At 45.0% G+C, this 27,674-nt stretch overlaps 4 protein-coding genes across 9 annotated transcripts in view; 2 read left to right on the top strand and 2 right to left on the bottom strand.

The window, feature by feature from the left end:
- Positions 1-140: 140 nt before the first annotated feature.
- LOC143642506 (transmembrane protein 198-like) lies at positions 141-5,710 on the bottom strand. 5 transcript variants are annotated; one of them, XM_077110974.1, is made up of 7 exons: positions 5,579-5,710; positions 4,378-5,452; positions 3,285-3,458; positions 3,090-3,197; positions 1,943-2,524; positions 1,343-1,500; positions 141-1,246 (listed from the first exon to the last, which is right to left on the bottom strand). In XM_077110974.1, the coding sequence occupies exons 5-7, from the start codon at positions 2,499-2,501 to the stop codon at positions 1,103-1,105; spliced, it is 861 nt and encodes a 286-aa protein (XP_076967089.1). In that variant the 5' UTR covers positions 2,502-2,524; positions 3,090-3,197; positions 3,285-3,458; positions 4,378-5,452; positions 5,579-5,710; the 3' UTR covers positions 141-1,102. The 5 variants fall into 5 exon arrangements, with proteins under 5 accessions (XP_076967089.1, XP_076967088.1, XP_076967087.1 ...); XM_077110973.1 differs by having other exon boundaries at positions 3,285-3,347; XM_077110972.1 differs by having other exon boundaries at positions 3,090-3,458.
- DNAJC14 (DnaJ heat shock protein family (Hsp40) member C14) lies at positions 4,593-25,226 on the top strand. Its single transcript, XM_077110968.1, is given in 8 exon segments — positions 4,593-5,929; positions 6,361-6,662; positions 6,664-7,824; positions 21,070-21,176; positions 21,396-21,515; positions 21,857-22,017; positions 22,113-22,215; positions 22,391-25,226. Coding segments are annotated over 7 exon segments (2,109 nt in total). The 5' UTR covers positions 4,593-5,929; positions 6,361-6,416; the 3' UTR covers positions 22,602-25,226.
- ORMDL2 (ORMDL sphingolipid biosynthesis regulator 2) lies at positions 23,579-26,516 on the bottom strand. The gene is made up of 4 exons (XM_077110978.1): positions 26,283-26,516; positions 25,009-25,183; positions 24,663-24,814; positions 23,579-24,070 (listed from the first exon to the last, which is right to left on the bottom strand). Exons 1-4 carry the CDS (start codon positions 26,414-26,416, stop codon positions 23,935-23,937), a joined length of 597 nt encoding a protein of 198 aa, XP_076967093.1. The 5' UTR covers positions 26,417-26,516; the 3' UTR covers positions 23,579-23,934.
- SARNP (SAP domain containing ribonucleoprotein) overlaps positions 26,468-27,674 on the top strand; it is a 54,114-nt gene continuing 52,907 nt past the window's right edge. Inside the window, exon 1 of one of the 2 annotated variants that reach the window (XM_077110977.1) lies at positions 26,468-26,714. In XM_077110977.1, coding sequence (XP_076967092.1) covers positions 26,679-26,714 — 36 coding nt within the window. In that variant the 5' untranslated portion in view covers positions 26,468-26,678. The remainder of the gene's footprint in view (positions 26,715-27,674) is intronic. The other variant, XM_077110976.1, reaches the window with a different exon arrangement.

Here is a 27,674-nt window from a genome sequence, read left to right as displayed (position 1 = left end):
ACACAAAATTCTTATGGTAACCCAGACTGATATGGGGACCTCTATGAGATCTTTAGGGGATAGAGGCTTTGTCAATATGGTTTTTTATTTTGAGGGGCAGAGAGAGAAAAGAACAGTAACACAGAGGCCAGACTTCCTGGTTCAGTATTTAGTGCCATTTTATTCACAGGCTCTTATGTTCTTTCTCCCTCCCATCAGCTTTGCTGCCAAGGGGAGGGATATACCCTCCTTCTTGCTGCTCACGGAACAAGGGAACGGGCCTTGGGCAAAGGAGTGCTGAAGGCAGGAAGTGTTAGAGTGGGTTAGCGGCTGGGGCAAAATTCTGGTTAAGGAGGAAATTAGTATCACCCACAGTGAGGGGCTGAGAAGGCACTTGTCTCCCATACAGTCCCGAAGACCAGGCTGCTTTGGGCCAATGGGCAAGACTCTGGCATGTGGGCCAATGCTCACTCCTCGGAGCAAGAAGCCAGCTTTTAGGAGGTCAGGCTCTGAACCAGGCACTGCCTTGAGACTTGCCCAGGTTAAGTAGAAGAGCAGGGGAAGCATCGTGGAGGATAGTGTTCCCAACTGAGGTAGGAGAAAGGGGTTCAAGCCTTTGGGGCCCAGGGGATAAGTTAACCAGAAATCCAAATGCTCCCTAATGTGGGACTTGGAGATTGGGGATCAGTTGTGCCCTTCTCCCCATAAAAAAGCTATCAAGTGCTGATTTTCTATAGGTCCTACAAAAACAAAACAAAACAAAACAAAAACTCCCCTTATTTTACCATTGAGAGGCACACTGAGGTGGGTAGTATAAAAGACGCAATTTGGAAAAAAGCCCTCTATGGTTTGGGGGGAATTGGAGCCAGTTTATTTGGGGACCAAGGCACCTCTAGTATTGGACAGAAGTAGGTATTCATACTTCCTTTTCTCCCCCTTCCCCTCAACATTCCTTTCTATCTGTCTCTGAAACAGATTTCTGTAGAGCTGGGCTAGTTTGGAGCACAGATCCTATCCCCAAGTCCAAGAAATGAAGAATTTTGTATGTGGGTTCTGTGAGCTCAGGCCCTGCTCTTCTCCTGTTCCCAGACCCCTTGCTAGGTGTGGGAGTATCAGTAGAGGTTTAGGCTCGGGTCTGGATGGAATCAGAAGGTGTGGTGAGGGGTATTGTGGAACCACAGTCAGAATCCAGGTCCAGGATGGTAGGGGGAGCTGTGGCCTGGGTGCGTGGCCCCAGTTGGCGCTCTCGTAGGCTCTGAAGAAAGCTCTGGAGGGCACAAAGCTTGGATCAGAGGCCCCCTCCCAAACTGACCATCCCCATGCGCCCTCTGCCCCATTCCCTCAGAGTGTCTGCCCCACTCACTGGAGCCAGACTGTCAGCAGGGCTCCGGGCGGTGGGGGGAAGCTGGCGCCGGTAGCTGCCTTCACAGAGCCCCACCCCAGGGTGGGTCCGGTGCCACTTGGCCTCCTGCTGACGCATCCGAAGGAGATGGAGATGCCTTCGCTGGCGACTTAAGACCACTGCTTGGGAGAGGTCAATATGGACTCAGGGAGGCCTCTTTAGACCCCGAACCCCACCCACAAACACACTTCCACACTAGAGAAACCCATTTGACCTCTCTGGTATGGTTCTCTCAAGCCTCATCTTCCCCTTAGTCATTTCAAAAGAAATTCTTCTCTGGAATCTTCCTACCCTTTCCTCCTGGACTTCCCAGAGTTCCTCCTTTTTTCCATAATAGTTCCCAATGATTCTTCCTGCTTCTCCCAAAATTTCTCTCATTCTTACCCAGATCTTCTTTGGCTCCTCCAGCTTTAATTTTCTTTCGATGCCCTGCCCCACTTACCTTGGACATCCCTGCCTTCCTGCCTCAAGGGTATTTTTCTCTTTTTCCTTCTCAAGCCTGAGAACTGAAGACATGAGTGGACACAGGTTGGTAGCTTCTGTACCACAGCACTAACTCACCATTGGCGTGGCCTCCATCTTCCTCAGCCATGAGCTTCCACTGGGCCAGGGCCCCAATGGCCCCCAGGGCAGGCCAGGCCCCCAGCAAGACCCAGCTATACCAGCAGAGAGGAGGAAGGCCTGGAAGTGCCTGCAGGCGTTGGCCTAGTCGACTGCCCAGTGCCAGCCCCTCCAGAAAGTAGTCAGCACAGGCCACTAGTACTGCGGCACCCAGCAGGGCTGTGCCCAGAATTGTAAATGGGCGTGGCCACCGAAGTGTGAGCAGGGCTCCCAGCAGTGCCAGCCCCACCAGGCTCCCAGCTGGCACCCAGGCTGAAGGTGGTTGGTAGATGGGCTCAGTTCCCAGCAGGACCCCAGCACCCAGGGTCAGGCCTAGCAGGAGACCAGTCAGGAAGAGACCGACACTGCGAACCAGCATGGTGACCAGGCCACAGAGGAATCCGATGCCCAGCGCGATGCCTGCGCTCACCTCCAGGCTCAGCTGTGTCTCCAGCACTTGCTCCTTATGGCACAGTAGGAAGATCACCAGTGCTCCTGATAGCAGGCCCGAGAGAAACATCACTGCCTTGAAGCAGCGGTAGCCTAAGAAGGGAGGTAGGAGGCAATGAGAGAGAGAAACAGGGGGAGGGTCCACAGGGATGGCTCTGAGGAACTGGGAGGGAGAGCAGAAGCTGCCCAGAGGAACAGAAGACAGGTGCAGCACACCAAGGGACCTCAAGGCGAAATGCAGAAAGGGATGATCTCAGGAAGAGCAAGGGGGCATTTCAGGAACTGTGAGGGGATGGGTGCTGTGAGGAAAGAATGTCTACTCCTTCCAGGAATGGCAGATGGGAAGAAATCAGCAGGCTGATTCAGGTTATAGGGGAAGGGTGATGAAACCTTAAACATGGAGACTAATTTAGGAGCAGAGTTTTGAGGTAGGAGGCAAGAGGAAGGCAAATGATAGATGTCATGGGCCAGAGCCAGAGGGCATAGGCATGGGGGATGGCAAGAAGAGGTTCTGACAAGAGAAGTATGGGCACCCTGAAAGTAGGCATCCCCTGATAGAGGAGTGGCAATGGCCCAGAAGCAATGGAGAAAGTTGGCATCATTCTGGAGGGTGACAGCTGCCCCCCCACCCCTTTCTATATCCTGGCCCTGGCCTCACCGAAGCAGCAGTAGATGATTCCAAAGCAGCAGCAAAGGGCACACACCAGGGCAGGTGCCAATTCAGGACTGCTCTGAGGTTCCAAGACACATCTTGGGTCTGGAGGTTCTGGTAGTTGTTGGTTAAAGGGCCTGGGGTTAGAGGTCACAACCAGGGGTAGCAAGCTTTCCTCCATAGTTGAAAGGAGGTGCTTACAGAGGGAAGGTCACTGTCAGTTCCTCTTATCCATCCATGAATGACTTGAAGCGGTTGGGAAACCTGCAAGGTGGTACGGGGTCGGAACTCAGGCATCCATGAACCTTGAGGACTATGTACCTCTTTTTCTTTTGGAGAAAGATCAGTTGAACGAGGGAGCATGACCCTGCTGGGCTAACAGAAGAGAAGTACGAGACTGTGTTGAGGAAAGCAGGCTGTCTCTTTACTACCCTCTGAAACAAGGACACTAAAAAAAACTTAAAAATGAAAATTTCAGAAGCTTATGAGCTTTGTCTGCCCTCCAGCTTTCCAGGGTGAGGATGGGAAGAGTAGAAAGGCCTAGGTCTGGGGAAGGGTGAGGCCCAGGAGCCACAATGATACTGGGGTCTTAAAGCCCCAGCAACCTGTCCAGCTGAAAAAGAAAGCTTATCCTATCTGCAGAGACTCAGTACTACTCCACTGGACTGGGAAGGGTGGGGTTAACATAGGGGTGAGAGGGAGGAGGAAGAGGAGAGAATGAGTCATGGTGGGGTCTCTGGACAGCTGCTTCAACCCCAGGGGAGGAAGAGGGGAAAAAAACAGACACCAAAAGAGTTTGAGACAAGGAATGAAGCAGAGACAGTCATCCATACTTTGTCAGGGTTTTGAAGCCTCAGCCTCCTGCTAGACGGAGTTGTTGGGGGAAGGGGCATCAAGCCACAGCCAAACCCACTCAGCAGCTCAAGGAAGAAGCAGGCGCTTTGACCACAGACAGCTCACATCCTGAGCCATTCCTGCTTCTCCCCTCAGGACACTAGTGGGATTTTTTTCTACTCCTCACTTTCCCCAGGGGTGTTGAGGCTGCCAGTGGGATTTGAATTCAGTCCCTGAAAGGAGGAAAATATCAAGGAGGTGCTGGCATTTGAGGCACTGCGGAAGTGGGGTAGGGGATGCATGCATGTTCTTTCAGCTGTCTTCTTTTGATCACTGAGGTCCTAAGAGGCTGGAGGGATGGCTTGGGGAATCCCCAAGACTCTTCTCCTCAATCCAGCAGTTAGTTTGGGGATCCTAAACAAGGGGAAATTGGGGAATGGCTGGAAATTGGGCTACTCACCACTCTGCCAGGGCTGAAGATAGAAGCTGCATCCCTGCCTGAAGTCCCTAGGCGTCTAGCCGGCTGTTGGGCATTGGCATCTCCAGGGCCATTCTGCTTGTTGCCCCCTAAACTCTTGCAAGTCGGAGCTCAAGCCCCGGGAGCTAACTGCAACCAGCTTGGGGGTGGTGGTGGAGGAAGGGGACAGGGTGGCGGGGAGTGGGGTGGGGGGAAAGTGACATCATGGGGCGGGCCCCTCCAACCCTTTCCCCTGTGTGTATGGGGGGCCCACATTGCCTACTGTTCTACACCGGAACTAGAGACCCCCAGCTAAGGCAGGGAATGGTCTTGGCGGGCACCGCAAAAGGTTTGGGAAAAGGTCTGTGAATCCTTAAGAGATGACTCGACAACTCGAAACTCTCAAGGCCACAACTGGGGTCCCAGCGCCCCCCTAGCTCCGGCTTGGTTTCTTCCACTTCCCAGAGAATTGGAGTTATTGTCTTCTAGAGAACCAGGTGGTCGGGATCGGGAACCTGGGGAAGGGGTTGTTAACTGGTCTGGGGGCGCCAGCTGGGGCCTCATGGGTGGAAAAATCTGCGGGGTCGGGAAGGGGCACTGACAGGAGCGGAGTAAGAAGCTAGAGGCTTGTGTACGGGAATGGAGAGAAAGTGAGGTGACCTAACAGGGTCTGTGTGGGGCGGGAGGGTTAGTCGACGTCCATCGAACGGCTCGATGAGATGCAAATGAGATGCAAAGCAGCATGCAGATGAGTGCGGAGTTCTCTGGCACTCGGCTTCCGTCCTAAGACCAACTACACCCCGGCTCCGCTCGCTGGCGGAGCCTGGTAGCTGCGTCCAGAGGGGCGGATCTAGGCCGTGGGAGCTCAATTATAAGAGGCAGCTCGGCGGTTGGGTCAGGCGCTGGGAAGACCCGAGGATTGCCGGGAAAGGAGGCGCAGCGCCGGGGAGCCAGGGCGGGGGCTACACGGGGACACTCTCCCCTCTGCCTCGGCAGGACTCAAAAGACCTCTGTTCTCAGCTGCGGCCTGCGGGAAAGGGATTAGGGTTGGTGGCTCCTTTGCACTCCCTGGTTTTGCCTGCAAGGGAAAAAGATTGTGGCTCGGTGGCTCGCCTCCATCTCCCAGTCTCGACAGAGCCTAGGAATACAGCCAGAGGAACCCTGAAAATCTGTCCCCATCCGCCGGCTTTGCTGCAGCACCCACTTGCTACGTTCCAGCGGTGCAACCTGCCGGGATCCCAATCCAGCACGCGGAGGGAAGTGGCGGAGGACCCTTTAAGGGGCGGGGCCATTCCTTCCCTAGGACCGCCTCCTCTGATTTGACCCATCGCTTGCGGAATTGGCTCGCGCCTCAGCCAACCGCTTTTTCTTTTCCTTCCCGTCTCTTTCCTGGTGACCCCGGAAGTGGAAGTAGGCGCAGGTCGGCGGCCGCGGCTGGGACGGAAGGCGGGAGCAGAACGGGAGCGGGAGGCGGAGGCGGAGGAGGTGCTCTCGTAGCTCCCCCTGGCCGCAGGCCCAGCTGCTCGAGCCGGGGAGGAGTTGCCGCAGCTCTTCGGCACGTTGTCTTCGCCCCCTTCACCCAGCCCGAGCGTTCCCTGGTTGTCTCCCTCAGGGCTAACTCCGGACTCCGCCCTCAGGTTTTCCTTTAGGGCTGTTAGGTCCCCACCCTTTTCTGGCAGCCTACGCCCCCCCCCCCTTTCCGTCTGTCTTGCCCTTTTCCCTAGAGTGACCCGAGAACCACGCCCTTTGTGGCACCTCCCTCTCTGCTTTAGGATTTTAGCTTTCTGGGGAAAGAAAAAAGAACAACTAAGGAGAATTGGAGGGGGGCGGGGAGCAGGGTTCTGACTTTTGCTAGGGGTACTGAATGCCCCAGAAGAACTTGGGAAGACGAGGGGGGGGTACACTAAGTATATCCTCGATTTAAGATTATCTACCCCTTCTTTGATCCCATCCTTGACCATCCCTATTTTGACACCTTTGTTACAGGTATCAGAAATTATCATGATGGCTGTGACCTAAACCCCTCAAAAAGCCCCGGGGTCATGGCCCAGGAGCACCCCGGAGGAAGAGGGTTGTGTGGAGCCCACCACGGTGGTGGTGCTTCCCTCAGGACTTTAGGATCCTGCGTGGACCCTGACATACTTTCATTCTCAGGACTCAGGGACTCAGCGAGGACTGCTTTTAATGGTACCCGTTGCTTCACGGAGCACTCCGATCCTAAGTACACACAGCCCCCAAACCCAGCTCACTGGTCGGATCCAAGCCATGGCCCTCCAAGAGGTCCAGGACCCCCCCAGGGATGGAGAAGATCCTGATCAGAGTGAGGCATCTTCAGAAGAATCGGGAGTGGACCAGGAACTCCCAAGAGAGACTGAGATTGGGTGCCAGGACGGTGGGAACCCTTCTTTTCTTTCCATTCCACCTGCTTGCAACTGCCAGGGAACCACTGGAATCCCTGAAGGGTCTTATTCTGAGGGAGGAGATAGCCCTTCTAGCAACTTTTGCCGCCACTGTACCTCTCCAGCCTTGGGAGATGAAGAGTTAGAAAAGGAATTCGATGACGAGGAACCTGTTAAGTTCCCCAGTGATTTTTCACGTGTGCCCAGTGGAAAGAAACCACCACCCCGGAGACAGCGGCACCGCTTTTCAACCAAGGAGGATACTCGAGAGTGTGGACGTAGGGATCCCAGGTCCCCTGGTCGACATCGGCTTGGTCGGAAACGAAGTCAGGCAGATAGGCGCAGAGGACTGGGATTGTGGGGAGCAGAAGAACTATGTCAGCTTGGACAGGCAGGCTTCTGGTGGCTGATTGAACTGCTGGTATTGGTGGGAGAGTATGTGGAAACTTGTGGGCATCTCATCTATGCATGCAGGCAGTTGAAAGGCAGTGATCTGGACCTTTTTCGAGTCTGGGTGGGAATCTGGGCTGGACGACTGGGTGCCTGGGCCCAGGTGATGTTTCAATTTCTGAGCCAGGGGTTTTGCTGTGGGGCAGGGCTGTTCACCCGTTTTCTTAGGCTACTGGGTGCTTTGCTGCTTCTGGCTCTGGCCCTCTTACTGGGATGTCTACAGTTGGGGTGGCGGTTTCTGGTGGGACTGGGTGACTGTTTAGGCTGCAGAGGTAAGGCCACCTGGTTTTTATCTTGGCTGGAGTCTCCTGCCTTACAGCGTTGCCTGACTCTGCTGAGAGAGAGCAGGCTATGGCAGCAGCTAGTAAGAATTGTTCATTGGGGTTGGCTGGAATTGCCTTGGGTCAAGCAGAAGACAGACAGGCAGGGGAATGCACCTATAGCTAGTGGGCGCTATTGCCAGCCTGAAGAGGAAGTGGCTCGACTCTTGACTATGGCTGGGCTTCCTGAGGATGAACTAAACCCTTTCTATGTGCTGGGAGTTGAAACTATAGCATCAGATGTTGAGCTGAAGAAGGCTTATAGGCAGCTGGCAGTGATGGTGAGTAGCCTTCCCCTCTATTCTCTTCTTTTCTTTTTTTTTTTTTAAATTTTTATTAATAAAACCAATCAACATATAATGTGAACGTTCTTTTTTTCATCACATAGTTGTATATTCATCATCATGATCATTTCTTACAACATGTGCATCAATTCAGAAAAAGAAATAAAAGGAAACAGAAAAAAAAGTTCATACATACCATACCCCTCTCTTTCATTGACCACTAGCATTTCAATGTACTACATTTATTTTAACATTTGTTCCCCCTATTATTTATTTTTATTCCATATGTTCTACTTGTCTGTTGACAAGGTAGATAAAAGGAGCATCAGACACAGTTTTCACAATTACACAGTCACATTGCGAAAGCTATATCTGTCCGCGACTTCTCGCTCAGCGTCAAGCCCCCGGCCGGCGGGTGAGACAATGAGGAGAGACAGAGAGACGCAGACAAATCCGCGCTGGTGAGAAACACAGATCCAAGACACGTAGCAGTTGTAAGCACAGACCTTTACTGGAGTTAAGCTTGCATTCTCTGTTACAGGTTCCGCGCGGGCGAAATTTCCCGCGGGGGAACAACCTCTATGCGGCCGTCAGGCACGGCTCCCTGTGGGTCGTCTCCACCCACCCCGTCCGGGTAACCTCTTATATACTGTGCCCAAACCCAATAGGTTAGTGCCACGTATACAGAGGTGATTGGAAGATAGGGTTGGTGGGCGTGTGCGTCATTTGCAAAAGCAGGATGTGAGCGCCATCTTAGCTCACTCGATGGGCGGGGGGAACTCTAGAGCAGGCTGCAGCGTGTCCACTAGGCCAAACCCGGAAAGCGGCTCTCTACATATATCATTATACAATCATCTTCAAGAAACATGGCTCCTGGAACACAGCTCTACATTTTCAGGCAGTTCTCTCCAGCCTCTCCATTACATCTTGGATAACAAGGTGATATCTGCTTAATGCATAAGAATAACCTCCAGGATAACCTCTTGACTCTGTTTGGAATCTCTCAGCCATTGACACTTTATTTTGTCTCATTTTTGTCTTCCCCCTTTCAGTTGAGAAGGTTTTCTCAATACCTTGGTGCTGAGTCCCAGCCCATTCTAGAGTTTTTCTCAATCCCTCGATGCTGAAACTCAGCTCATTCTGGGATTTCTGTCTCATGTTGCCAGGAAGGTCACACCCCTGGGAGTCATGTCCCACGTAGACAGGGGTGGGGTGGTGAGTTTGCTTGTTGTGTTGGCTGGAGAGAGAGGCCACATTTGAGCAACAAAAGAGGTTCTCTAGGGCGGGCCGCGGTGGCTCAGCGGGCAAAGTGCTTGCCTGCTATGCCGGAGGACCTCGGTTCGATTCCCGGCCCCAGCCCATGTAACAAAAAACGGAAAAACAAAATACAATAAAACAGGAGAATGTTTGAAAATGTTTCCCTTTCTTCCTTCCTTCCTTCCTTCTATCCTTCCTTCCTTCTCTCTGTCTTTCCTTTAAAAAAAAAAAAAAAAAAAAAAAAAAAGAGGTTCTCTTGGGGGTGACTCTTAGGCCTAATTTTAAGTAAGCTTGACCTATCCTTTGTGGGGTTAAGTTTCATATGAACAAACCCCAAGACTGGGATCTCAGTCTATAGCTTTGGTTGCCCACACTGCTTGTGAGAATATCAAGAATTCAACTTGGGGAGGTTGAATTTTCCCCCATTCTCACCATTCCCTGAAGGGGACTTTGCAAATACTTTTCCACTCACTGATCAGATCACTCTGGGATTCATGAGGGCATCACCCCGGACAAACCAACAAAATCTCATTTCATACCCAAGGTTCCATGTACTTATGGTGTTCAACCAACTACCTACAAAACTTATATTAGGAGATGCACTAGTCAAAATATAAATTTTGTACCAAATAAACATTTTTTGCTTTAGTCTCACACATAAGTTGAAATTTTAACATATTAATTACCATCTATTTTCAGCACCCTGCAGTAATGACATTCCTCCATTCTTCCTCATGCAAAAACATTTTTAAAATTTGTACATTTAGTCACTATCATTACACACTGCAGGCATTCCTAGATTATACCATCTCAGTCTTTATCGTCAATCTTTCTTTATGACTTCATTTATGCCCCCAGCCCTCCTGCCTCTACCATTCCCACATTCAGCTTCATTCAGTGTTTTAACACAGCTGTATTACAGTTAGGTAGTATTGTGCTGTCCATTTCTGAGTTTTTATATTCAGTCCTGTTGCACAATCTGTATCCCTTCAGCTCTAATTACCCAATATCTTACCCTATTTCTATCTCCTGATGGTCTCTGTTACCAACAAAATATTCCAAGTTTATTCACTAATGTCAGTTCATATCAGTGAGACCGTACAGTATTTGTCCTTTTGTTTTTGGCTAATCTCACTCAGCATAATGTCCTTAAGGTCCATCCATGTTGTTACATAATGCATTACTTTATTCTGTCTTACAGCTGCATAATATTCCATTGTATGTATATGCCACAGTTTGTTTAGCCACCCGTCCGTTGATGGACATTTTGGTTGTTTCCATCTCTTGGTAATTGTTAATCATGCTGCTATAAACATTGGAGTGCAAATGTCCATTTGTGTCCTTGCCCTCATGTACTTTGAGTAGAGACAGCATATAGATGGGTCCTGTTTTTTAATCCATTCTGCCAGTCTATGTCTTTTGATTGGTGAGTTTAATCCATTAACATTTAGTGTTATTACTGCATGGGTAGTACATTCTTCTACTATTTTGCTTTCTGAATGTTATATGCCATATATAATTTTCCTTCTTTTTACCTTTACTTATGGTCTTCCTTTCTAGTCTTCTCCACACCTTTCTCTTCTGTCTTTTCGTATCTGTCTCTAGTGCTTCCTTTAGTATTTCTTGCAGAGTTGATCTCATGGTCACAAATTCTCTCGGTGATGATTTGTCTGAAAATGTTTTAATTTCTCCCTCATTTTTGAAGGACAGTTTTGCTGGATATAGAATTCTTGTTTGACATTTTTCTCTTTTAATAGTTTAAATATATTATCCCACTGTCTTCTTGCCTCCATGGTTTCTGCTGTGAAATCTACACATAGTCTTATTGGGCTTCCCTTGTATGTGATGGATTGCTTTTGTCTTGCTGCTTTCAAGATTCTCTCTTTCTCTTTGACCTCTGACATTCTGATTAGTAAATGTCTTGTAGTATGTCTGTTTGGATCAGTTCTGTTTGCTGTACGCTGCACTTCTTGGATCTGTAATTTTAAGTCTTTCCTAAGAGTTGGGAAATTTTCAGTGATAATTTCCTCCATTAGTTTTCTCCTCCTTTTCCCTCCTCTTTTCCTTCTGGGACACCCACAACACGTATATTCATAAGCTTCATATTGTCTTTCAATTCCCTGGGTCCTTGCTCATATTTTTCCCTATATTTTCTTTTTCTTGCCAGATTTCAGGTGTTCCATCCTCCAGTTCACTAATCCTATGTTCTGTCTCTCGAAATCTACCATTGTAGGTTTCCATTGTTTTTTTCATCTCTTCTGTGCCTTTCATTCCCATAAGTTCTGTGATTTGTTTTTCAGACTTTCAATTTCTTCTTTTTGTTCAATCCTTGCCTTGTTTATATCCCCTCTCAATTCATTGGTTTGGTTTTTCATGAAGTTTTCCATGTCTGTTCGTATATTCTGAATTAATTGTTTCAACTCCTGTATCTCATTTGAATTGTTGATTTGTTCCTTTGACTGGGCCATATCTTCTGTTTTCCTAGTGTGATTTTTTTTTTTTTTTTGCTGGTGTCTAGGCATTTAATTACCTTAATTAGTTTATTCTGGAGATTGCTTTCACTTCTTTTACCTAGGGTTTTTCTTGCTGGATGAATCTGTTGTCTACCTGTTCTTTGACATTCAGTTCAGCTTTATCTGGACCTCTAGCTTAAGCTTTGTTTAATAGAGGAGAATTTTTCAGTTCTTGCTTTCTTGTTTCTTGCCCTGCTTGTATGATGCCTCCTCCCCCCCACACACACACACTTAGGAGGGTCTATTTAGGTATTATAGACCCCAGCCACATTTTCCCAGACCAAACTGACCTCCTATCAGGAGGAAAGAGTCACCTGCATTGGTTTTCCCTAAGGGTGAGACCCAGCGGGTTGAATGAGTTTCCTGTGAAGTCATTGGGCTCTGTTTTTTTATCCTGCCCAATATGTGGCGCTTCTCTGCCTGCGGGTCCCACCAGCGTAAGATGATGTGGTACCTTTAACTTTGGCAGACTCTCCCTGCTAGGGGCATGGTGGAGACAGAGGAGAGGTTGTAGGCTGGTTTTAATGGCTTCAAATTCTCAAGCCCTGGTGCCTGAATTCCTTGAGGGAGGGATTCCACCTGAGTTGGGCTTCACCTCTCCCCTGGGGAAGGCACAGGCTCCAGACAGGCCCTCAAACAAGCTTGTTTCTGCCTATGCCTGGGGCAGTTGCAGCCTGAGAAGCCCTGCCGCTGTATCCAAAGGCAGTCAAGCCTTTGTAGAAACACAGCCACAAAAACCTCTGTTTCCTTCTTTTTTTTTTTTTTTTATTTTTCCATCAGCCCTGCCCCCTTGGCACCAGGGCAAAAATGAGCGACCTCTGCTTTGACCAGGTTCACCTGAGCTGGGGGCCTTTTTTAGTTGTCAGAATTTGTTAATTAATTCCATAATTGGCGTTTGGTTGGGCTCAGCCCCTGCGGCTGGTAAAGTCCTTTTCCTTTCCCCTCTGGGAAGCAGCCTGTGGGGGAGGGGCACTGGCTGCCATGGCTTGGGGAACTCACAGTTCTGGGGGTCTCTCAGCCGGTCCAGCTGGTCCAGACTGGGCTAGGCTGTGTGTTGGTTACTGGTGTGGCCCCAGAAGCTGTTCTATACTGTTTCTGGTTATTTAGTAGTTGTTCTGGAGAACGAACTAAAATGCTCGTATTGTTAAGCCGCCATCTTGGCCTGGAATCCGGAATGGCTTTTTAAAAGAGGAATTTCATAAGTTGCAGGTTTACAGGTCTAAGGCCGAGAAAATGTCCCAATTAAAACAAGTCTATTGAAATGTCCAATATAATGCACCCACGGAAAGATAGCTTGGTTCAAAGATGATGATGAAGTTCAAGGTCTCTCTCTCATGTGAGAAGGCACATGGTGGATATAGGGTTTCTCTCTCAGCTGGAAAGGCACATGGCAAACATGGTGTCATCTGCTAGCTTTTTCTCCCGGCTTCCTGTTTCATGAAGCTCCCCACAAGGCATTTTCCTTCTTCATTTCCAAAGGTTGCTGACTGGTGGTCTCTGCTTCTCGTGGCTAAGTCATTTTGCTCTGTTTTCTCTGAATCACTTTCTTTCTCCAAAATGTTTCCTTTTTTATAGGACTTCAGAAACTTATCAAGACCCACCCAAATGGGTGGAGACCTGTTGTCACCTAATCCAGTTTAACAGCCCCTCTTGATTGGGTTACATCTCCAGGGAGATGATCTAATTACAGATTCAAATATGCAGTACTAACTAGGGATTATTCTTCCTATTTTGTAATGGGGTTTTGATTAAAACATGGCTTTTCCAGGGTCCATACGTCCTTTCAAACCAGTACAGCCTTAATGTCAGGTAGTGTGAGACCTCCGACATCATTTTTCTTTCTCAGGATACTTTTAGCTATTTGGGGCACCCTGTCCTTCCATATAAATTTGGTTATTGTTTTTCCTATTTCTGAAAAGTAAGTTTTTGGGATTTTAATTGGTATTGCATTGAATCTGTGTTCTAGTTTGCTAGCTGCTGGAATGCAATATACCAGAAATGGAATGTCTTTTAAAAAGGGGAATTTAATAAGTTGCTAGTTTACAGTTCTTAGGCCGAGAGAATTTCCCAGCTAAAACCAGTCTGTAGAAATGTCCAATCTAAGGCATCCATCCAGGGAAAGATAACTTGATCCAAAAAGGCCAATGAAGTTCAGGGTTTCTCTCTCAAGTGAGAAGGCACATGGCAAACACAGTCAGAGTTTCTCTTTCATCTGGAAAGGCACATGATGAACATGGTCATGGTTCCTCTTTCATCTGGAAGGGTACATGGTGAACACAGTGGCATCTGCTAGCTTCTTCTCCTGGCTTCCTGTTTCATGAAGCTCCCCAGGAGAAATTTTCCTTCTTCATCTCCAAAGGTCGCTGGCTGGTCGACTCTGCTTCTTGTGGCTATGTCGTTTGCCTCTGCTTTCTCTGAATCTCCTTCATTCTCCAGAATGTTTTCTCTTTTATAGGACTTCAGAAAATAATCAAGACCCACCCAAATGGGTGGAGACATGCCTTCAGCTAATCCAGGTTAATAACCATTCTTGATTAAATCACATCTCCAGGGAGTTAATCTCATTACAGTTTCAAGCATTCAATACTGAATAGGGATTAGAAGAAACAGCTGCCTTTACAAAATAGGATTAAGATTAAAACATGGCTTTTCTAGGGTCCATACATCATTTCAAATGAGCACAATCTGTAAATCAATTTAGGTAGAATTGACATCTTAACTATATTTAGTCTTCCAATCCATGAACACAGTATGCCCTTCCATTTATTTAGGTGTTTTGTGATATAACAATTTCTTATAGTTTTCTCTGTATAGGTCTTTTGCCTCTTTAGTTAAATTTATTCCTAAATATTTTATTCTTTTGGTTGTAACTATAAATGGAATGTTTTTCATGATTTCCCCCTCAGATTGTTCATTACTAGTGTATAGAAACACTACAGATTTTTGAGTGTTGATCTTGTAACCTGCCACTTTGCTGTACTCAGTTATTAACTCTAGTAGTTTTGCTGTGGATTTTTCGGGGTTTTCGACGTATAGTGTCATATCATCTGCAAACAGTGAGAGTTTTACTTCTTCCTTTCCAATTTTGATGCCTCGTATTTCTTTTTCTTGTTTCATTGCTCTGGCTAGAACTTCCAACACAGTGTTGAATAACAGTGGTGACAGTGGACATCCTTTTCTTGTTCCTGATTTTACGGGGAAAATTTTCAGTTTTTCTCCATTGAGGATGATACTAGCTATGGGTTTTTCATATATTCCCTTTATCATGTTGAGGAAGTTCCATTCTGTTCTAACCTTTGAAGTGTTTTCAATAGGAAAGGATGTTGAATTTCGTCAAATGCCTTTTCTGCATCAATTGAGATGATCATGTGGATTTTCTGCTTTGATTTGTTGATACCATGTATTACATTAATTCATTTTCTTATGTTGAACCATCCTTGCATACCTGGGATGAATCCTACGTGGTCATGGTGTATAATTCTTTTAACGTGCTGCTGGATTCAGTTTGAAAGAATTTTGTTAAGGATTTTTGCATCTATATTCATTAGAGAGATTGGTCTGTAGTTTTCTTTTTTTGTAATTTTTTTGTCTGGCTTTGGTATGAGGGTGATGTTGGCTTTGTAGAATGAGTAGGTAGCTTTCCCTCCCGTTCAATTTTTCTGAAGCATTTGAGCAGGATTGGTAGTAATTCTTTCTTGAATGTTTGGTAGAATTCACCTGAGAAGCCATCTGGTCTTGGACTTTTATTTTTGCGGAGCTTCTTAATGACTGATTCAATTTCTTTACTTGTCATTGGTTTGTTGAGGTCATCTATTTCTTCTCGAGTCAATGTTGGTTGTTCATGCCTTTCTAGGAAGTTGATCATTTGATCTCCATTGTTGAGTTTATTAGCATAAAGTTGTTCATAGTATCCTCTCATTACTTCCTTTATTTCTGTGGGGTCAGTGGTTATGTCTCCTCTTCCGTTTCTGATTTTATTTATTTGCATCATCTCGCTTCTCTTTGTCAACCTTGCTAAGGGTCCATCAGTCTTAACAATTTTCTCATAGACCCAACTTCTGGTTTTGTTGATTTTCTTGATTGTTTTCATCTTCTCAATTTCATTTATTTCTGCTCTAATCTTCTTTTTGTTTCCTTTTGCTTGCTTGGGGGTTTGCTCTTTTTTCTGTAGTTCTTCCAAGTGGACAGTTAATTCCTCGATTTTTGCTCTTTCTTCTTTTTTGATAGAGGCATTTAGGGCAATAAATTTTCCTCTCAGCAATGCCTTTGCCGCATCCCGTAAATTTTGATATGTTGTGTTTTCATTTTCATTTGCTTCAAGATATTTACTGATTTCTCTTGTAGTTTCATCCTTGACCCACTGGTTGTTTAAGAGTGTGTTGAGTCTCCATATACTTGTGAATTTTCTGGCACTCTGCCTATTATTGATTTCCAACTTCATTCCTTTGTGATTTGAGAAAGTGTTTTGTATGATTTCAATCTTTTAAAATTTATTGAGACTTGCTTTGTGACCCAGCTTATATTCTATCCTTGAGAATGATCCATGAGCACTTGAGAAAAAAGGTGTATACTGCTGTTGTGGGGTGTAATGTTCTATAAATGCCTGTTAGGTCTAGCTCATTTATTGTATTATTCAAATTCTGTGTTTCTTTATTGATGCTCTGTCTAGATGTTCTGTCCATTGATGAGAGAGGGGAATTGAAGCCTCCAACTATTATGGTAGATGTGTCTATTTCTCTTTTCAGTGTTTGCCTCATGTATTTTGCAGCATTCTGGCTTGGTACATAAATATTCATGATTGTTATGTCTTCTTGTTGAATTGTTCCTTTTATTAATACATAATGTCCTTCTTTGTCTCTTTTAACTATTTTACATTTGAATTCTAATTTGTTGGATATTAGTATAGCTACTCCTACTCTTTTCTGATTGTCATTTGCATGGAATATCTTTTCCCAAGCTTTCATTTTCAATCTATGTTTATCCTTGGGTCTAAGATGCGTTTCCTGTAGACAGCATATAGATGGGTCCTGTTTTTTAATCCATTCTGTCAGTCTATGTCTTTTGATTGGGAAGTTTAATCCATTAACATTTAGTGTTATTACTGTGCAGGTAATACTTTCTTCTACCATTTTGCCTGTTGGATTTTATATGTCACATCTAATTTTCCTTCTTTTTCACCTTTACTGATAGTCTTCATTTCTGCACTCTTCTCCACAACTCTTGCTCCTGTCCTTTCATATCTGTCTCTAGTGCTCCCTTTCGCATTTCTTGCAGAGCCGGTCTCACGGGTCACAAATTCTCTCAGTGATGATTTGTCTGAAAATGTTTTAATTTCCCCCTCATATTTGAAGGACAATTTTGCTGGATATAGAATTCTTGGTTGGCAGTTTTTCTCTTTTAGTAATTTAAATATATCATCCCACTGTCCTCTTGCCTCCATGGTTTCTGCTGAGAAGTCTACACATAGTCTTATTGGGTTTCCTTTGTATGTGATGGATTGTTTTTCTCTTGCTGCTTTCAAGATTCTCTCTTTTTCTTTGACATCTGACATTCTGATTAGTAAGTGTCTTGGAGTATGTCTGTTTGGATCAGTTCTGTTTGGTGTACGTTGTACTTCTTGGATCTGTAATTTTAAGTCTTTCATAAAAGTTGGGGAATTTTCAGTGATAATTTCCTCCATTATTTTTTCTCCTCCTTTTCCTTCCTTTTCTCCTTCTGGGACACCCACAACACGTATATTTGTGCGCTTCATGTTGTCATTTGGTTCCTTGAGTTCCTGCTCATATTTTTCCATTATTTTCCCTATATTTTCTTTTGCTTGTCAGATTTCAGATGTCCCATCCTCCAGTTCACTGATCCTATCTTCTGCCTCTTGAAGTCTGACATTGTAGGTTTCCATTGTTTTTTTCATCTCTTCTACTGTGCCTGTCATTCCCATAAGTTCTGTGATTTGTTATTTCAGATTTCTGATTTCTTTTTGTTCATTCCTTGCCTTCTTTATATTCTCCGTCACTTCACTGATTTGATTTTTGATGAGGTTTTCCACGTCTGTTCAAACATTCTGAATTAATTGTTTCATCTCCTGTATCTCATTTGAATTGTTGGTTTGTTCCTTTGACTGGGCCATATCTTCACTTTTCCTGGTATGATTTGTTATTCATATCTTTAATTTTCCTGGTACGGTTTGTTATTTTTTTGCTGGTGTCTAGGCATTTAATTACCTTAATTAGTTTATTCTGGAGATTGTTTTCACTTTTTTTTTAACCTAGGATTTTCTTGCTGGATGATTTTGTTCTATATCTGTTCTTTGACATTCAGTTCAGCTTATTCTGCTCCTCTAGCTTAGGTTTTGTTTAACAGATCAGAATTTTTCAGTTCTTATTTTTTTGTTTCTTGCCCTGCCTGTCTGGTGCTTTTTCCCCCTTTTAGGAGGGTCTACTTAGGTATTATAGACCTCAGCCAGATTTTCCCAGACTAAACTGGCCTCCTGTTAGGAGGAAAGAGTTACCTGCATCAGTTTTCCCTGAGGGTGAGATCCAGTAGATTAAAAAGCTTTCCTATGAAGCCTCTGGGCTCTCCGTTTGTCTTATCCTGCCCAGTATGTGGCACTTGTCTCCCTGCAGGTCCCAGGCATAGGCATAAGGTGATGCGGTACCTTTAACTTCAGCAGACTCCCTCTGCTGGGGGTATGGTGGAGACAGAGAATAGTTAGTCTGGTTTTAATCACTTCATTTTTCCAGAGCTTGGGGTCTGAACTCCTTGAGGGAGTGATTCCACCTGAGCTGGGCCCCACCTCTCTCTTGAGAAAGGCATGGGCTCCAGACAAACACTCAAACAAGCTTAATTCTGCCTATGCTTGGAGGGTGGAGCCTGAGAAGTCTTGCAGCTGTATCCAAACAGCAGTGAAGCCATAGAAACATAGCCACCAAAATGAAAGAGAAAAATCCTTTTCAGAGCAGGACCTCTGTTCCTTGGGTTTGCCAATCAAGAGCTTAAGTTGGTATGTTGCTCTTTGTATCTCCATATCCTATGTGCCCCCTCCTTTCCTTCAGGGCCCAGACCTTTTCAAATCCAAAAAAAACCTGTTTGTTTTCTTTTTTCTTTTCCCATCAGCCCTGCCCCCTCTGCACTGGGGCAAAACCCAGCGACCTCTGCTTTTACCAGAAGTTCAGCTGAGCTGGGGGCCTATTTTTAGTAGTCAGAATTTGTTAATTAATTCTACAATTGGAGTTTGGTTGCACTCAGCCTCTGCTGCTGTTACACTCTTTTTCCTTTCCCCTCTGGAAAGCGCCGGCTGCCACAGCTTGGGGAAGTCACGGTTCTGGGTGGGCTTGCATCTGGTCCAGCTATTCCAGACTGGGGTACATTGTGTGTCCAATCACTGACATGGCCCCAGCAGTTGTTCTGTACTGTTCTTGGCTATTTATTAGCTGTTCGGAGGATGAACTAAATCCCACACCTCACTAAGCCACCATCTTGGCCCCAGTCTCCTATTCCCATCTTTTCTATTACAGTTTTGGGGAGAGTGGAATAAAGGGCAGGCAGAATAGAGTGTCAACTTGAAGCTGAAGGGTAACATTCGTAGAAGAATCATACTTTCCCCCCTCCCCGCTCTACTAGGTAATCTGAGCTTGCCTTCATTTTGTTTTTTGTCAGAAGAATTTTTTTTTATAATGATAAGGAATGAATCAGTGTTGGACTCATTCACTCACCCTTGAATATCCAGGTAAAGTACTGAATAAGGTGGAGAAGAGGCACTGTTCTCCACTGAACAAATAAGGGTTTGTTGAACACAGGGAAACAAAACTGTCTTTCCCAGAGAGGAAAGTGTGAACCTATGGTAGAAGGTTCAGGGAGCTCAGGTGAGTGATTCATCTCAGGCCCAGTTGGAAGAAAGCTATTTGAAGTCTAGCAATGCAGAGTAATTAAGGGAAGAGCAATGGAACATTAAATCATAGAGCAGTATGTGTGTATATGTGACGTGTATGAAAATATGTTGCTTTTATTGATGGGGGTTCAGGTGGGAGGTGTGCTTGAGGAAAATAGTTTAATATAAGCATGCAGTCAAATTGCTGTTAGAAGTAGATAGCAGGTTGCTGTTATTACATGATTGTTGTTGCTATTTCTGTATAAGTAAAACTATTATGAATATAAGAAATGCGTGGAAACTGCATTAGAGGCCTATTTTTACTGAGTGTTAGGAACTAGATTGGTAAAACATCATGGTGCAAATTCCCTCAGTGGTTGTGTGACACCAAAAAGGAATGGACTACTAAGATTTCTCTTAACTGTTCAAGGCATAATAAACTGTCATGGCTGTAACTTACCAAAGGACTAAATTAGTTTGGTGGAAATGCATACCTCTTAGTGGATAGCCTAGGAAATTCTTAGAGTGAGGAACTGCTTACATGCAAATTGTTACTTTTCTCTGTCTTCTTAGCAGACATGCCCTTTTGGGAGATATCACTCTTACAAAAACTCATTTTTCAACTTAGCTCTCTTAGAGATGTAGTACAAGTACCTCCATCCTCAACATATCCATCCTCATACTCCAAAGTTCTCTGATGTTCAGGCTAGAGTGTCCAAGGTTCTTCTTTTATAGACCCTTCACTGCCTTTACTAGTCTGGGTCACAGAGAGCTGAGGACTAACATGCTATTTTGTTTCACCTGGGAATGTGGGAGATTTAGCAGCATTCTGTTTATTTGACATCAGGCAGGAGGCTAGCTCTATCTCTGTATTTTTAGAGAGGTGTTCAGAACAACCAGGAAGCTGTAGGAAGAGGGATTATTCCTGCTGGAGAAAAGACTAAAGAATGGATAAAAAAACCTCTGAGGATCATGATATGTTTCATTTCTGGGAAAGAAAGAAGTGTGGAGTATTATACGAAGTTTTCAGTAGATAGGAGAATTTTCTAGTTAGAAAAGATTGAATTTGAGGATGTAACATCTCTGGAACTCTCATTTTATGATTGTTATTAAATTTAAACATAAAAGCTTAGTATGTGGGTGCTGGGTAGAGTAACCAGCTGTTTTTGTTTTCTGAAACATGAGACTTTTCAGTGCTAAAACTGGGACAGTCCCAAACTGTGATGGTAGATTACCTTAGTGCCAGATTCTGTTCTATGCGCTTCACATGCATTCTCATTTAATCCGTTCAGCAGTCTGTAGTAGATACTATTATTGCATCATTTAACACTGGAGAAGCCGAGCCTCAAAGAAATTAAAATACCAAAGATCATATAGCAAGTAAGTGACAGAGCTGCGACTTGAACCTGCATGTTTGCAGAGCCAGAGCAATTAATCATTAATCTATACTGATTAAAAGGGTAGTGAAAGAGAGCCCTTTGATATGGTTATTATTATTATTATTATTTTCTGTTTGAAATCTCTCAGCCATTTGATGCGGTTATTTTGATCCAAGATAGGGAGTGAGTAGGAATGGACTTGTGATGAAATCTATTTGTTTGGTAGGTTCATCCTGACAAAAATCATCATCCCCGGGCTGAGGAAGCCTTCAAAGTTTTACGGGCAGCCTGGGACATTGTCAGCAACCCTGAAAGGCGAAAAGAATATGAGATGTAAGTTGGAGATGAGAAATGGTCAGTTCAGGTAAATGTAAAATCCTCAGTAGCAGAGGCCCTTGGAATTGTGGATGGAGGCTTTTGAGAGACTGAGAGAACTGAAGTTCTTGTATTTCTAGCTGGCCAGGGGCTTAATAATTAATACGCCTTATATAAGATCTTTCCCCCTTGTCCCTCCCTCAACACCCTTTGACTAACAAAGCCTTTCTTCCATAGGAAACGAATGGCAGAGAATGAGTTGAGCCGGTCAGTGAACGAGTTTCTGTCCAAACTGCAAGATGACCTCAAAGAGGCAATGAATACTATGATGTGCAGCCGATGTCAAGGAAAGCATAGGTATGAAATAGAACAGAGATCAGATAGCCATAACTCAGTAATTGGATAGTTGAAAACCTTCCTTGTGGGTATTATTGGTACTTGCAGGATACAAGTAGTAAGTAAAAAGGCCCTGAGGTTTCTACCTTTGCCATACTATCAGAAAATGGGAATTTAAATTAGCAGTACATACAAAATGAGTATTTTTAACTCTAAGGTAGGGCTGAGTATACACAGACATATATAACAAGTGAGTAAGAGATAGTGTTAGATGTTTTAGTCATATTTATCAGTAATGAGACTACGGTAATGACCTAGATATGTTCACAAATTATTGAGAAATTACTTTTGTTGGGTTGTAGGAGGTTTGAAATGGACCGGGAACCTAAGAGTGCCAGGTACTGTGCTGAGTGCAATAGGCTGCATCCTGCAGAGGAAGGAGACTTTTGGGCAGAGTCAAGCATGTTGGGCCTGAAGATCACCTACTTTGCACTGATGGATGGAAAGGTGTATGATATCACAGGTACACTTCTGTCCTCTAGAAGTATTGACCCATACTTCCTGATCTCATATTTGCTTTCACCTAATGTTTTGGCTAATTATATCATATGTTTGCAGAGTGGGCTGGATGCCAGCGTGTGGGAATCTCCCCAGATACCCATAGAGTCCCCTATCACATTTCATTTGGTTCCCGGATCCCAGGCACCAGTGGGCGTCAGAGGTAGGTGGTATTTCTCTTCAATCACCCATCCACTATTCTAGTTGTGAATATGGTTTCAGATGACATATTGTTTAGGACATCTAGCAGGAAGTTTAGGAACTCAGTCTTGTTAACTCAGGTAACCAAATGACTCTAGCAACATCTCTTGCTTCATTATTTCTTATTTCTCTTTTAGAGCCACCCCATATGCCCCTCCTGCTGACCTTCAGGATTTTTTGAACCGGATCTTTCAAGTACCACCAGGCCAAATGTCCAATGGAAACTTCTTTGCAGCATCTCAGCCTGGCCCTGGGGCCACTGCTCCTTCCAAGCCTAACAGCACAGTACCTAAGGGAGACGCGAAATCGAAGCGGCGGAAGAAAGTGAGGAGGCCCTTCCAACGCTGACACCCCTTCTCTTCTTTCCTCAAATCAGTGTCAGGGAGTCAAAGGGCTGTGTACAGCACAGGATGGAGTTTGATTTGTTTATTTTTAAATATTTAAAAAAGGGAAAAGTTTAAGCTCAAATTGTTTACTTAGTACTTGTAGGAAGTCCCTGAACCACTTGCTCTCTTCCCTCAACACCCAGGAACTGAATCTTGTCTTCTGGCAATACCAAAGAAATAGGAGGTGGCTAAAAGCAAAGAACCTAGGGCCTCAACCTTGACTGGACAATATATCCTATAGTGGTGTGGGAACTGGTTATTTCCCTGGGGTCTGTATGCCTTTGTCCTGTCTTTTGCTTTTAGAGCAGATGACACTTTTTTTCTTTTTCTCTTTTTAAACTGAGTTTATCTTATTTCTTGACCCATTTCAAGAGTGAATTCCCCCACCCTCATCCCTATAGACTAGTTAAAAGACAGAACAAGAAAGCATGTAGCCCAAATTATAGGAGATGTATAGTTCAGAGAGAGAGAACTCTGAGTTCTTCCATCCACTGACTTTCACCTTTGTGTATAATCACCTAATTACAGGCTTGCTGTTGCTGCAGGGATGGCCAAAATTAATCATTTTTTAAAAGCAGACTCATACCCCTCTGCCCTTGGGTGAGGGGGAAAAATAAGGGGGTTCCCAGCAGCCCCCTTATGATCTTAGGGTTTGTATTTTTTAAGTTTGTTCATATTTGTATGTACATATCTATTTAAAGCCAGGGGATTATCTTTCTATAAATATATAACTGGCAACCTGTATTTTCCCTCTCTTCTTTGTCCATTTAACTGTAGTTCTTTTTCTCATTTGAGTACTTTCCATAGTTAGCCGAGAGTGAAGGGCACCCCCTATTGAACCACGGGAGAGAGGATAAAAAGTAGTCTTAGAGAAGTTAATATAGTAAGTCATCATTCTCTCTTTCCCTACTTTTCCTGCCAACCAATTGTAGCCATATCTGAAAAAAAATATCTTTATTATAAGTAAAATACACAGCAAAACAGAGCTGGAAAAGGGGTGTGTATGTGGAAGATATGGAAAATTTAATCACCAAATAAGCTGCACATACATGGTTCCTGCTGTGGAGATTTGGCCCTTGTCTCACCTGCCTTTGCTGATTCAAAGAAACCTACTCCTAGCAGGGTTGGGCCAGGGAGCCCCATTTTCCAATCTCTTCTCTTCCTGGGAGTTTGGGAAAGGTTGTACAGTTCTCAGTCTTTCAAGATGAAGATAATATAAAGAAGGAGGAAGGATGTTAACAGCCCTTGTTCCAATGTCTTCTCCATGCCTACAGAGCTGTTCCCAGTCCCCTCTCTCAATATTTGTTGATCCCAAAGAGACGAACCCCGTGGAATTGGGGCAACTTTGGCAGCAGAACACTGAGTAGCGAGGCTGTGTTGATGAAGAAGTGAGCAGCATCATACTTGGTGTAGAAGCTGGCCAGGAGGTAGCTGGGAGAGAAGAAAAAGAATGAATTCATATTAATGTCTTTTCAGTGACTTTCCTTTTATATTTTAAATTACCAGTTCTACTGCATATAGTCTTAGGACATCTGAAAACATTACAGCCATAGCAACACTATTTATTTTGGGGTTGGAGAGATCTTAAGATAGCACCTTTAACTGGAGATTATAAATCAGATTATGTGTTTCTTCATTGTTAATGACAGGTGGCAAATGACAGCTGAAGCTTTTTCAGCCTATATGAATGTTAAGAGTCTTAATTTGTTTCCAGTCCCCACAGTTTTCATAGATTCACATCAGTCCTGTCTCTATTCACTTCTGTTTGGAAGTGTAAAGTCATTTGATTTTATTTGGTGTTTCATCATTTTTCAGTCCCTTTCCATTCTCCTATCATCAAGGGAGGCAGCAAGGAATGCTTAATTACTAGCTTCTACTTTTTACTTCTTTCCCTAGTAACTAGTATACCATGATATTTCAGATAGGTAGTCTGCTTTAATGCCTCCCTGTGGGTTTTTGTAGCTGGCTTTTTAAAGTGCTTTCCAATTCAGCATTGCCCATTACCCCTCCTTTCCAAACTCACAGTATAATAGGAGAGATGCTAAGGAACTTGCGGGAAGAGGTAAACTGGAGCCCATAGTCCATCTGCTCCCAGTGTGTCAGGAGCCGTGCCTTTCCTTGGTCAGGGGTCTCAAAGGGTGTACCTTTCACCGTATGTAGAAAGACATACATAGCCTAGGAGAGAAGGGACAGGGTGAGGGGAATAGAAAGTAGTCCTTCAACTCAAGAATTCTGCTAAGGTAGTAAATGGTTGATTCCTAAAGGAAGGCAAAAATCCCCAAATAATTGGGAATTTTATTATTTATTAATTGATTTATTTTTGTTGGGGAAAGCTTGGGGTGGGTGTAAGAGTGTGGTTTAGTGCTTACCAAGTTATGAATGACATTGGTCAGGGTCCAGACCACAGGAATGCTGAAGAAGGGGATGCTGAGTAGAACTACATGCAACAGTCCTACCAAGATGATGTAGGCCAGCCAGATGCCACGGCTATTCATCACTCGAGTGTTGGGATTTACTTCACTGTGTGCCACCCCCACATTCATCCTATTACAGTTGGAGAATCAGGCAGAAATATAGTTCAATTTCCTCTAAGCTCCTTTTTTTTTTTTTTTTTTTTTTTTTTTTAAAGGAAAGACAGAGAGAAGGAAGGAAGGATAGAAGGAAGGAAGAGAGGAAGAAAGGGAAACATCTTTTAAACATTTTCTTGTTTTATTGTATTTTGTTTCTCCGTTTTCGTTACATGGGCTAGGGCCGGGAATCGAACCGAGGTCCTCCGGCATAGCAGGCAAGCACTTTGCCCGCTGAGCCACCGCGGCCCGCCCTCCTCTAAGCTCCTTTGAGCTTGTTTCCCAATTGTTTCCTGAATAGCCAAACCCCCCTGAACTCCACTGAGAATGAAAGAACTTTCCAATCATGCACAAAGGGAAAACTATAGTCTTGGGGAAAATTTTCAAAGGCAAGAAGCTCACCCTACATTTTAGAGACATATTATTGTATTTTTTCTGATTCTCACAGTTCAACTTAATGTGAAGTATCATGCCTAGGCTTGGGGTACCTGCTTCAAGGAAAAGGAGACACTTAGGAGTATCTCACTTTATTATCCTGAAAAAGTTAATAAATCAAGAGAAGTTACAAATCTAGATTTCCCAGAGGGTCCTGGGATTCAATCAAGGAGGGCTGAGGAGGTAAAGCTACTCCTAGTTCCCATCTTCTCCTCTGGGGCTTGTCCACCCTGTCTCATTTCCTTTGCACGTAAGGAACAAACATCCTCATTCCTTCTCTCAAGCGTGGGGTGCTGCAGGAATTTCCCCCTGGGCTTCTAAAGGACTAGAAAGGGACCCAAGTTCAATACCTCGAGGCATGGAGCCCTAGCCCCTACTCTAGGGTCGGTTCTGGTCCTCTGAACTCAGCTCTAAAACAGTGCAAGTAAAGCTGACGACTGGTTAGGAAGTGGCCCTTGCCTGCCACCCCTCTATCTAAAATTCCCTAAATCCTAATATTGACCCCGTCCCATGCTCTTCCTGGCTTCCCTCTATTATTAATCGATTCCCCTTAGGGAACCCTTCAGAGCACCTCCGCCACTTTCCTTTTGTCTCTCCATTTTTACTCAGTACCCTCTTTCCAGTCTCCCGATAACGCCTACCTGCCAGCTTCAGTGGCCCGTCCGGCCTGTGCACGGCGCTCGCTTCCACACCTCTGGTCTCCAGGAAGCAGCAGTCCTCCGCCTATTTGCATTCTTCTTATTGGTGGAACAGAATTAGCGCTGCCACCACCCATTGGTTGGCGGTGTGCAATGGAACACACAATTGGTCGCCATTTCCGTCATTTGGAGGGTGCAGAACCGGTCCTTTTCCCAGTCCCACCTTTTGAGAGAGGTGGGGATAGTTGAGGAGGGAGCTAGAGCGACGTCAGCTATTAACTAATGGGAAGAGCTGATGGTGTGGGGTGGAAGTAAGAGTGACAGCGATTGGTCGGTCATGGTTCTGCGCCTAGGCGGGAGCTCCTGGAGGCGGAGGCAGCGAGTGGAGGGGGTAACAAGATGGCGGCAGAGACGGTGGAGCTGCATAAGCTGAAGGTACTGCGAAGCGGGGCAATGGTTGGGTTGGACATTTCTAGCAGCTGAGTTTTGCACGGTGGGCTGTGCCTTCTTCTCGTTCTCTCTGCAGTCTTTTCTTTTTCGTTTTCCGGCTCGTTCCGTAGTTAGCTGGTTTTTCTTTTGTGCTTCCCTTCTTCCCCGCTACGCCTTCCCTAATTTCCCATTTCTCCTTGCGGTTTTACTGTTATCTTTATCTGTTATTTCGGCGCCCTGGCTTTCTTGGCTGTACCATCCATCACCTCCCTTTCTCGTCTCTTGTCAGCGCCCCATTACGTCAGGGTTTTTCTTCTCATCTCCTCTTGCCGGAACCAGGACCCCTTTTTCTTCCTTGGGTTGATGTTTCCCTGTCTGTTGTCTATAGCTGAGATTTCCCTGTTAGCTAGGCACCTTTGTTTATTTCTGAGTCCCAAATGTGATCCAGAAAATGCTTCCACTCCTTTTTCTAGTGGGTTTACGCCCCCTTGAGTGAACTTTGAACCCTAAGGCCTTAGGCCTCCGGGTTGAGGCTTGGGCTTCAGGAGGGTTTAAGAGTTAGTCAGTGCACTGACACCTTAGATTTATAAGTTTTTCGAGTTGTCTCACTTACACCCTCCCACCCCCCACCCCACCCCCCCGACAGCATACACATACATGCTTCCTCCGAGAGAACTTACAATAGCAGCCCTGTAGAAAAACAACTCCAAGGCTGGGGTTGTTTTTGTCTCATTTCATATCACCGTTAGATCCTGCATCTCTTGGTGTCACTATTTGGTGGCACTTCGAATCACAGAACCTATTTCAAGTTCTGTGTCAAGTTCTGTGTCTGTATCAAGATGTGTCTTTTGGGAATCTTGATAGCTTTTTCACACTTAGATTATCATTTACCTGGAAGAAAAAGTAGGTTCTTTTAGGGTGAATTAAGAGAGTGGCTTTATTAGTTGGCCGGTTGTGGCTTCACAG

Source organism: Tamandua tetradactyla, chromosome 7, assembly GCF_023851605.1.
Source record: "Tamandua tetradactyla isolate mTamTet1 chromosome 7, mTamTet1.pri, whole genome shotgun sequence".
Classification (NCBI taxonomy): domain Eukaryota; kingdom Metazoa; phylum Chordata; class Mammalia; order Pilosa; family Myrmecophagidae; genus Tamandua; species Tamandua tetradactyla.
This window is presented reverse-complemented; position numbering and strand designations above follow the sequence as displayed.